Raw genomic sequence first — 11,882 nt, forward strand, 5'->3', positions numbered from 1 at the left:
GGCAGCCGCAGCGCCCAGCCTCGCTGTAGCGTCTTCGCTGGGCACGCGTCCTTCCGCAGAACCCCCCTGTATTCCGCGAATGTTTCTGTTTTTGAATGCCCTGCTGAAAACGAGTGACAGTTCTCATAGGCTAGGGTGCATGTGGTAAGAAAACACTTGAAAGAGGAGATTTTACTTGTATGTTGCGGAGTTGACAGGAGAGGAGGCGTGAAGGTGTTCGCCAAAGGTGGGGAAATGGGAAGGTACCTTTAGACGGGGAATAAGTATGTTTTTCAAGGAAAAATTAGAAAATAAATTGTTCTCAGAATTCACATAGCCTCTTGGCGAGGCAAAGCATAACCTGAAACAACACGGAGCCGTTCAGCATAAGAAATAATGGTACAGTTAGCTGTAATTCAGGGAAAATTACAGGAATTGGATTTTAATTGTCTGGTAGGAAATGGCCAAGGAGTGAGCTTTAATGCTTCTCTTCCTGCCTTTTTCTTAATCGTTTATAGGACTTGAGTTTGTGTTTAACCCCAGAGATGGTGGCTGAGGTTGCATGCCGCTCTGAAAAACCAGCCAAATTACTTAATTTGCTCTTAAAGAAGATGGCATTGTTCAGTATTAGAAATACTTTAGATTTCATTGAGGTGTTTCATTTAAATACTGATTCAATTTAGAAATACTTGCATTAAGGCATTGCAGCTGCATTTGATTAAGACTCATTATTCACTTGTGACTTTAAAAAACAGAAATCAACTTGCCAAAGACTGGTATCATTTGTGGAAAAACCAGAAACTCTGGTGCTTATTTCTTTATTTGAATGCATAACAGCTCTGCATTTGGGAAAAGTTGACTGGCTATTTAGATTTAGAAAAAATATACATGTTATTTTTCCCATATTACCATTCCCCTTTCAGTCAAAGCATTTATGATTTTTGTATTTATTCTCTTTCTCTTTTGCTTTGTACTAGGATTCCAGTGGATGCCCCTTCTACTTGTCTCTTGGGGGAAAACTTGCTTGTCTTTAATGGATACTGCTGCTGCTGGTTGACCTCTGGAGACTTTGCAGCTCCTTACCATTTGAGAGGAGATAGCTACTTGTCCCCTGTCAAGGTCCTGGTGGTAGTAGCTTTTTATCAGTAACATCTTGTGGGCAAAAAAGAAGATGCCTCTTCCTTTTGGGTTGAAATTGAAACGAACTCGACGCTACACAGTATCCAGCAAGAGTTGCTTGGTGGCTCGTATCCAGCTGCTCAACAATGAATTTGTGGAGTTCACACTGTCGGTGGAAAGCACAGGCCAGGAGAGTCTGGAAGCAGTGGCTCAGAGGCTTGAATTGCGGGAGGTAAGTGGACTGTCGAGTGAAGGTGTGGTTTTGTCTCTGGTGCTGGATGACCTGCATGGTGAATCCTTACCATTTGGGGCAATCAGTTTATTTACCAGAGCAGCTATCCTGTGTTTCCCTTGTTTCTTCACCTTCCAATCTTGATGGGAATTTGGATTGTTCCAAAACAGTTGCAAAACTGCAGACCTAGGGAATGCCCAAGGGGAGGACATGTGAGAAGTGGCAGTGAATAGAAGCTTAGACCAATACACAAAGTGACTGTTTTTTAAACCCACAATGCTGAAAATGCTGTTTAAAAAAAAAAAAAACCCAAAGGAAAAAAAATTCTGCCTAAGCAACATGGTTACTAATTACTGCAAGACTTGAGACAACTTTTAGCTAAAGATATGAGAGCGTTGTTTGTGTGCATGTATTTTTTCCTGATGGATTAGTGTTGTGATTCACTATACCATCAAATAGTGCTGGATTCACTATCTGATGGATAGTGAATTTCTGGTAGTGAAAAGAACCTTAAGCACAAAATGTGATAAGTGTACCAGTAACCAGCTACTTTTACTGCTTGTTCAAAAACCACAAGCGTGTTCGCAGACATTGTCTTGGAGCAAGCATATAGTCATTTAAATCGAGTGCTGGTCTCATGGGAAAACATGGTTAGCACTAGTTGAATCTGTATTTGTCTGTATAACCTGCCTTTTCTTCCAAAAATTCCTTACTTCACAATTTGAAGGATCCTTTTGCATCTGAAATTTACTCTTCTCCCACACGTAGTAATTATTCATACATCTCCTGTATTAGTTTGCTGAGCTGCAAAATGTTATTTATAGAAATTACATAGATCACCAACGTGTGAACCAATGTCATAGTTTTACAATTTTGTGTAACACAGGTGGATTTGATCGCAGCAGTTGAATGCTCTCAGTCCTGAGCAAACTGGCATTTTCCACTAGAATCTCAAAAGGTTTAGTTCATTTGTCGACATTAAACTGTGACAGCACGTGTACTTCTGGGGGACAGGAGGGAGAAAACTTGTAATAAAACTTCAGTCTTGCTTACACTGTTCTGGAAAAGATCCTTTTGCTCTGTTATGTGGTCTGCCATGTAATGGTGTTTTGAATGTGCGATTCAAATACAGGATGAAAACCCTAGACTGAGGTAACCAAAATAAGAGTAATTGTGAAAATAATGATTGTCTATTAACTATGTTTTTTTGAAATGTTATATTTCTGTTGTCAAGCAACGGCCTTTGCATATAACTTTGCTCAAATATTGAGCAAATAAATTTAGAACTCAATCCTGCAAACATTTATTACTGTATAGAGCTTGCATCACTGTAGGATTTCTCATTAGGAAATGCTATATATATATAGTCAGTTGTTTTAGAAATACTTTTTTTTGTTTCTGTTTGGAGAATAATAAATTATATAGATGTGAATCCATTAATCTCTAAGTGTTTGTTTACGGTGGTTGTTGTCAATCCCAATATGCACTCTTGTAGATTCTCCGAATATTTTTTTTTAGTGTACAGTTGTTTTGGAAAAATTCAATTCTGTGCAACAGTATGACTTTTTTTTTATCTTGCTCCTTCTAGCAAAGGGAGAATCTAACTACTCTTGTGGCCTTAGTGTTTACTTACAACACAGCAGATATCATATATTTAGAATTCGCTTAGTGTTGTGTGAATGGGGTTTGTCAGCTTTATCTCTCCACATTCAGATGTCCCTGCCAAGTCAACAGAAGGTAAACAATTTTAACTGTATTTGGTTTGCAAAACACAAAGCCTTTTTCTTCCTGAATGATGACTGCTAACTTTTATTGAACTAGTCACAGGGCATTGGAAATGCAGGTTTTTTCAGCTATTCTTCATGATCTCTTTCTTTGGAGCTATTCCTAAAAATACGTTTAAAAAAAAAGAGAAAGATGGCAATTCCCTCAATTAAGAGTTATATATCAGACGAAGGGAGTTGACAGTACACTATTGAACTCTGAGCAGATTCCTTCAGTCATGCATTCTTGCATGGATTATTTGGCAGGAAAATGCATTGCAGTAAAAGGGGATGGAAAATAGGGATATAAATTACTTTCCAGAGCTTGTATTCAAAAAATGTTGTTCTGCCTTTAAATAGTCAGATTTGCCAAGAGATACTGGAATATTCCTGACTGCTTAGTAGAAAGTTTTCAGAAAGGAAAATTTGCTCAGGACTTTGCTTAAATCTGCAAAAGCAGCATTAGTCCTTGATACTGTAAAATACTAAGTACTTTCTATAAGAGGTTGCATATTGTTAATGCACTAAACACCCTTAAAGCATGCGTGTGAATTCCAAGTGTTAAAACGTGAAAGTCTGACAGTGTATTTGGATACTGAGACTTAATGCAGTTATGAAAACGGAGGCATCGGTTTGGGATTACTGTATATGGGCTGTGCAGTCAGTTGTGACACGCAGTTCCCATGCGGAACAGGTTACTGCAAGAGCTATGAGGAGAATCTCTACACATTGCATAGTAAAATTTGTAAACACCTCTTTCTCTCCAGTATAGTTTGCAATTACTGAATTTGGACAGAGAATCGAACAGCTCATTATTTTTAAATGCTTCACCATCTTTTAAGATGTTTGTTTTAACAGGTCTTTATGCAAATCAGTAGTCTTCAAATCAGCTTTGTGTGGCTAAGCACTAGTTTTCTTTTCATTTTCCCGTTAGTACTTCTGAATTTCCAAGTGGTATACCAGTATGGACACATAGTTAGGTTTTAGGAAGTCTTAGGTATGTTGACAATTTTATTTTTTTGCAGAACTGTAGACTTTACAGAAAAGTGAAAAGAATGTGTTAAACTTAGAAGAACATCTTCTGGTATTCCCAGAATGTGACTCATCAGCAACGGGTTTGTAATCCAGCTCCCTTAAACTGAGGAACTGGGGAAAGAAGCCAAAGCGAACCGAGAACAAAAGTTACCCTTTGTAGCACAGCCTGTCTTTTATCCTGTGAGAAAACTATAATCAAGCTTGATTTATGCAAAAAGCTGTATTTGTTGCGGAAAACTGTTCTGGAATTACAAGTTTTGAAATGCTGCTGAGAGCTCTGATTGTTAATTGCCTTTAAAAGTATGTACAATACTGCTCATCTTGCATCAAGGGTATGAGTATACAAATTAAATACTTGAAAATACAGAATTCTCTCTTTTTATCGTAATACAGCTAGATATCTGTAGGATGTTTGGGAGATGTTATGACTGATTTACCTCTCTTGCTGGTGGTTCTTTTATTTCTGTTTTCTAATAACACTTCTAGAGCTGAATGAAGGGGCAAATTCTGCTGCTGTGGTCAAGTGGAGCTTGACTTAACTGTACATGTGATAGAGATTTGGGTCCAAGTACAAGAACTAATGCTAGGGAACTTCTGTGGAGAGTGTGTGTTGTGCATAGGCAAGTTCCTGTGTTTATCTAGGACATGAATAGGAAAGAAGGAACCAAGGTTATCTGGATCTGGGTAACTTCGAAGTTCTGAAGGAGTGCTTCAGAAATGCTTGAACCGTGCTGTAGAACTTGGCTCTGAATTCTTGTTTGGAGGAAACACACAAAAAAATGCCTTTAATTCACTGTGGTGTTTCTTAAATCAGTGTGTTGCATATCTTAAGAGTGCTTTTAAAATAAGACCAAGTGCAGCCATAAATATTCTTACATATATATATATATATATCAGTAAACATGTTGACTGGCAAATAGAAGTTGGGCCAAGTCATGACAGAGGGGTATCAAAGTCCATGACAAAATTTTAGCTAATGCTTGGAGAAATAAGAGAAACAGTGCTTGAAGTTTTACTGCTCTCTGAAGCAATTTGTTCCTTGGAATTTGGAAAAGAGAAATTGTTGTGGAGGAATGTATATAAAAATGCAGGCCTTCAGTGTGTGCTCTAGTTAATTTAAAAAATGCTACTTTATTGAAAATCAAACTTGACTCCCTCTAAAACATGTATTAATTATTGTGCTGTAATTGTAATTTAGGAATTGAGATAAATTAAAGTACAGCAGTTAGCCAAAATCAGTAATTGCTTCAGTGCTATTATTGTAGCTCTTCCTTTTTCTGAAGGAAAAATGCTATATGTTCACGTATGGGATTTGCACTCAGTCTTTTTACACTGAGCAGCACAAAATTAAGGTTTTTCTGTGAAAGCAGTAGTGGCACTTAGGAAGCCTTGCCTCTGATCAGCTTTTTTTATAAAGTTAGGTCAGAAATTGAATAAATCACTTAACTGTACTTCTTCACTGTCATGATGTCTGTGAATTGCTGTACAGTTTTACACTAATTTTGGCAGAAGAGGTTTTCTTTACTTCTGAAGCAAAAACATCAGCTTATTGTTTAGTATTTTTAGACTACTTTGAAGTTTTGCTTTTCCTTGTTGTAAAGCAATCAGAATTTAAGCCTCTGATGGATGGGAACATGATACCCCCTTTTAACGTCAGTGCTGTGTAATGTGTTGTGTGAGTCCATCCTTCTCAGAGCTTTGGACAGTGGTAGGAAAAAGTAATGTAATAAAAAAAAAAACCAAACAAGTATGTTGATAACTGACCTGTTTCTGTAAGGGGATAAAACATGTTTTGGATGTAATGTCTTCTATACTTTATGAAAGTGTTGCTCTGTGGTTTGTAAATTAGCTGGTTTACCTTTGTCTAATGTGCTGGTGAGTAGAATCTGCCTTGCCTGTCAGGAGGCTATTAATTCAAGATATTTGAAGGGTGTAAAACACACTATATTGTGATTAGTGCAATGTTTTAATTTTAATAAATGAGAATATGTCCGATTACTTTCCAAAGTATTGATTTTGTTTATTTCTTACCCTGCTGCTTTGCTTTGAGCTATAGTTGGCAATTGCTTTGTTTAAATAGTATTTGTGAAATCCATATTGGAGTAATGAGGAGAAAAATAGTTGTGTGCATGGATGTGGGTGTCGCGTTGGAAAAAAGGTTTCCATTATGAAAGAACTAAGACTTAAGAGTAACTCCTCTCTGTATTCATATAGCTACTCTGCTAAATACTCCTTCCTGCCGCTACGGATGAAGATCTTGTCGGTACTAGAACAACAAAAACAGTATAAGGAAAAGTACGCTGAAGTGAGTAGCTTCAAGATGGGTAAAAGAGAGGGATTTTTATGAGGTTAGCCAGCAGTCCTCCTTTTTCTGTGAGAAGAATTGGTCGTGGTAGCATGTGGAGGAGCGCAACTTTATGCTCTGAGGCTGGTACATGGCAAGTCTCGCAGGTTTGCTTCTCCACCACTTCCAGGAAGTCTTAGATCTTGTACATTGGCCAGTCCAGGCTGCTCCAAATCCTTTCTCCCCTAGAGATTGGGAAGATATGAGGAGGAGGTTGTCTGCCAGTAGTGGAGCCTCTGGACAATTTTCAGGGCTTCTTGACTCCTGTAGTTCTTAACATTGGATGTAGGGTAAAGCTTTAACTTTGTAGCTCTCAGTCGTGCCTTGTACAAGATTATTGACCCAGTTGTCCTGCATGCAGCTTATTTAAACTCATATCCTGATGGCAAGAGCTGTTTTGTATCCAAGCGTATAATAAAGCTAGACGCAGTGGAGCCCTTGGGCTGACAGGGATTTTATAACTCTGACTGCAGTGCTTATCCTTCAATGAGGAGAAGGTATTTTCAGCACTCTGTTCAAGAAAGTCCTATGGCTTGTTTTATTTGTACCAGTGTAAGAGGAAAGGCCTAAAAATACTTTTTGATTTCATTCTTCTGTAAACCCTTTTATTGTTTTCTTTTTTTTAATTTCTTTCCTCACATCTTAGGGTGGTGATTCCTCAGATCACTATACCCTTGAGGCAGGTAGCAGGTGCATTAATTCAAAAGCACCGTATTAACAATTAACAGTCTGTTTGTAACCTGTGGGATATTCTGTAAGGTTTATAATATCGGATATGGAAATTAGCTGGGAAATATATAATTAAATATACAAGTTCGAAGTAAACTTCCAGCACTGCTGTGCCTCAGGGGAATGTGTGGTAAAATCTGTTTGTCCTCCTTGCTTCCATTCACAAAAAGCGGTGCGTTTCTTTCCTTTAGTCTGAGGCTTTGTAGCACATGATTTTTTTTCTTTTCTTTTTGTTAAAGATGACTGTAATAGTGTGGTCTCAAAATCCTAGGGAATATAACTTTTTCTTTATATTATAGTGCCAAAACCCAGAAGGCACAGTTGTTTGGGAATCGTAATAGGTGCTGCTAAGCTCAGGTGAGATGATTACACACATTTGGTATCTGGCATATACATTTGTAATTTTTATTTCTTTTCTGGATAGTGTAAACTGTATGAAGATAGACCCTGAGATTCTATATTAAAACATTTTTTTTATACTGCTAATGAGAATAACTGATATATGCAAATGATGTTTTGATTAGAGCCAAAGTGGAATTATACTAGTGATGAGTGGTCCATATAAAATGAAATGGGGCAGTTAGTAGTAGCTAGATAATATCAGGCAGCTGGTACAGGGAATAAAGACTATCTAATTTATTCCATTTCAAATTATAAAACAGATGAGGAACAACAAAGTGTACTCAATAGATGTGGAAACTGATGAGAATTTTAAGATATAACGCTCAGTTTTTAATGGGTTTGTAAAAGATAACACTTTAAAAGAAGGTGTCATTTAACTTTTATGCAAGGATTTCTCAGTAAGCTGTTTCTCTTTGTCAGAACCAATTTTATAATGGCATAGTATCACATAATACTGTGATTGGAAGGGACCTCTGAGAGTTGCATGATCCCACCCACTGCCGGTTGGGATCAGGTGGCTCAGGGATTGCCTGGGTGAGTTTGACTGTCTCCAAGGATAGAGGTTTGACACCTTTTTGGGTTACCTGTTCCAGTGTTTGGCTATTCTTGATGTGAAATTTTTTTCTTGATCTAATTGGAATTTCCCACATTGCAGCTTGTGCCCAGTGCTTCGCATGCTTGCAGTTGAGCACTTCCAAGAACAATCTGTCTTGTCTATACCCCACTCTTAGGCGATTGAAGTCCATTGTAATGCTTTGCTTTAGTCTCTTCTTAAGACTGATTAGCCCTACTTCTCTGACTTCCATCATACAACATGCCAAAAGATACCGTATTGTCACCTACGGTTATTTTCGTGGCACTTGTACCTGACAGTGCTCCTCTGTATAGTGTAGGAATTCTAGCTGACTTCATAGACAAAGTGATGCCACTCTTGGCAACCTGTGAGCTGTAATACTGTGTTGAGCTGTTGCTGCTTTGGTGTTCTCGATGGCTCTTGAACTTTTGTGCAAAAATGCTTCCTGTTCCTGTCCGTAGAGACAGAAAGCAGTTAGGTAGAAAGTAACTGTGCGGAAATTGTACATTCTTTTTATTTCTGTTTTATTTTCTTCAAAGGGGTTGGGTTATGAATAAGTCACTAAAATAAATTAACCTCAAAGTAGTGTTAATCTTAACAGCTTAACATATTTTAAGAATCATGTCATGACATTCTTTTTAGCATTGGTTGTTTTCCTGAGTTGCTAATAACATTTTAGCAGTTAGTAAAAATGGATTCTATTTTAATCAGTGCAAGTATCATTGGGTGCAGAGGCTCCTCTGAAAACTCACAGGATCGAATTCTGCCCTTGGAGTTAAGTGAAAGGTTTGCTTAGAGTCAGGAAACAGGCTTTGGTCCGTAGTGTTTTGCTTGGCTTTCATTTTAGCTTTCATAGTTCAGATTGGAGGAGTTTGTAAGGGAAAACGCTGTGGCAGAAATATCTTGTTTAAAGATATGCTGGATTCCAGGGAGTATTTCAAAATGCAGAAACATTTTTCTCAGTCTTGTGACAGTAACTCCTTGGTTTTGTGCATAGGCAAGAAAAAGTCGTCAGTGTTTTAAAGAAACAGACCAGTTCAAGTTCATCATGCCTTAAAATTAGGCTATACATTCAGTTTAGACTTCAGGTTGTAGAACCAGGAGCATCTTACATCAGAGGGTGAAACAGTGATAGTGTTAACAGAAGTTTGTGCTCTTTCTCTCCATGCCTTTCTGTTACACATCTTGTGCTTCTTTGAGGTATAGGTAGACCAAGGCTGCAGATGAAAGTTATTCCAACAGTTGCTTAGGAATGTTTGCCGACTTTGTGTGCCTGGACTAAGAAACTTGGAAAACAGAGTTGTTTATAGTATTTGTGTTCAAAGCCATAGTCCTTTCGTCCCCTGGAAAGTTTTTATGACTTTGTAAATTTGAGTCTTGGTGTTCAGAATTGAGAAGTGAAGAGCAAGCACACGGTGTCCACCTGTGAAAAATTGGCTTTATAGGATTTGCTTTACAAGAGAACTCTGTTTCCGATGTGGGAATACTGACTGTTTTTCTGTGGTGGTTTTTTAAACTTTCCCAACCATGAAACTATTTTGTATACACCAGCACTCCGCCTTTTCTCCAGATATCTTCCACTATACTGAAAATCTCTTTTTTTTCTTTTATGAACAGTTCTAATTCAATTTTTGTATTACAGCCAGCCTTTTTATCAAATAGGACCCGAGTTGTCTAGAGTTTGCAGAAGGAATATTAATTAAGGTTAAATGGGCAGACTTCATCCTGACGTTTTTTTAACCTGAACACTGATTTTGCAATTACACAGGAAAGAGTAATTTTAATTTGGAGGATTTTTTTAACATTGGGAAAGAAAACCCACCAAAACACACCAACAATCATGTAAAACTGTGTTAATGCTCATTTAGAGAGGAGCAAACAAGTACATTTTGCCAGTAGGCTATGCCAAAGGAATGTTATGCCTTGGAATTGGCTCTAATTTCCCAGTTTTGCTGATTTTATTGAATAGCTGGCTTCATTAATTTAATGCTGCACCTTGACTTTTGTGGCCCAATGTACTTAATGATCTGTGCTGATACAGAGTGTTGACTTCACTGCTGTCCTTGAAGTTTGGGATGTTGTATACTTGCCCACGCTGTGATTCTTAGATGTGTAGTCAGCCTGTCAGCGCTGGAAGGGACAGCAGGATCCCACCAGGGCAGAATCTTCAGCCTGTTTAGACTATAAACTAATACGTATGTAGATGGATTTTCAGACATGTACATAGGTGAGTTTTCTCACCTAAAGTGCCCTTTCTTTGGTACCAGCTGTCACTCCCCAGTGAATTTCCAGTCTGTGCTTCAAAGTATCAAAATGATGGAGCTTCTGAGAAAGCAACAGTAAATACTTTGTTTTCTAGTAGACAATTTTTCCAAGTCTAATTCACAGAAATTATTGATGTAAAAAAATTGTTATGATGAATAATCTTTTGTTTTATAAAGCTTCATCCTTAATAGCTTTGTTTTGTGCAAACAAAAACATCTGAAAATATATAAAGTGCTGGATTAAAAGTGTTGGTATTTCTGCCATTTCTACATGTAATAATGAGTATGTAGCAAGGAGCTGGAGAATTTCCATGTAAATGCCTACAGACATAATTGGTAATTACAGCATTCCCTTATCTCCCTCCCTCAGTTAAAAACCTTGTAATTATGATTTCTAGTTTTGCAGTTGAAAATGGCATGAATATTTTCCTGGCCACGTCTATCTGCAGGTCCAGAACCGAACGAAATAAGTACTGTAGGAGCAGATTTTAATCAGTTTAAACATACTGGAGAAATTTTAATTTGAATGAGTGGCTCTGCAGTGTGGACTTAAAACTATACTGTGGAGTGATAGAAATATATTCTGGTTCAAACTCCTTCTCAGAAGATATCTAATCAAAGTTAGACCGTGTTGCGCAAGGTGTTGTCCAGTGAGATTTTGACATGCCAGGGTTGGACACCCCTCAGCCTCTCGGGGCTATCTGTTCCAGTACGTACCGTATTTTGCGTTTCGGCTTGGTCAAGAGTTGCCCTCTCAGGCAAGGTAGCTTGCTGCTGTGTCCGGTCATTTTCTTGCTCGAGGAATGAGCCGTACATGTGCTTTAATGAGCTTGTCTTTGACTGGCCAGCTGTCCTGTGCTCTTTTGTCCTTCAGCATCCCATGTGAGCCTGCCTGCCAGCTCCCCAAAGGGGCCATACTTTGCTCTCCTGCTGCCCAGTGTCATTTTCTATTTGCCTTCCTCACTTCCCTTACATTTTCCTGTCACATATAAATGCTTCCTGCTAATGTCTGTAAGTTGCCACAACAGGGTCAGGGATTGTTTGCAAATGAAGAGTAGGTTCAGTGTTTTAGGTGGGGAATCTTATGTGCATGGATTGCTTATCTGGAAGAAATGTCTGCTTTCGATATTGAATATCTTTCCAGTTCTCTAAGTTTTCAAGAACCCGTAGCCTTCGTCAGTTTTAGAACTTTTATTTCTAAGTAGCAATACTTTCTTACAGTATATTTTATCTAAAATCACAATATTAACTTTTTTTCATCACTGAAATGCCTCTTTTTCAGATTACGTATTTCAGTCTGTGGTATTATAATAAGCAGAATCAGCGCAGATGGATAGATTTGGACAAGCCTCTGAAAAAGCAGCTGGACAAATATGCCTTGGAGCCAACTGTGTATTTTGGAGTGGTATTCTATGTGCCCACTGTTTCTCAGCTTCCGCAG

At 38.1% G+C, this 11,882-nt stretch overlaps 1 protein-coding gene across 1 annotated transcript in view; it reads left to right on the forward strand.

Annotated features, from left to right (window-relative positions):
* The first annotated feature begins 1,142 nt into the window (after positions 1-1,142).
* The window catches only part of PTPN21 (protein tyrosine phosphatase, non-receptor type 21), a 36,603-nt gene continuing 25,863 nt past the window's right edge, over positions 1,143-11,882 (forward strand). The window contains exons 1-2 of the mRNA XM_010134993.1: positions 1,143-1,330; positions 11,724-11,882. The exon at positions 11,724-11,882 is cut by the window's right edge and continues 4 nt beyond it. Of these exons, the coding sequence (XP_010133295.1) occupies positions 1,151-1,330; positions 11,724-11,882 (339 nt within the window). The 5' untranslated portion in view covers positions 1,143-1,150. The remainder of the gene's footprint in view (positions 1,331-11,723) is intronic.

Source organism: Buceros rhinoceros, unplaced genomic scaffold (genome assembly GCF_000710305.1).
Source record: "Buceros rhinoceros silvestris isolate BGI_N320 unplaced genomic scaffold, ASM71030v1 scaffold9744, whole genome shotgun sequence".
NCBI lineage: Eukaryota > Metazoa > Chordata > Aves > Bucerotiformes > Bucerotidae > Buceros > Buceros rhinoceros.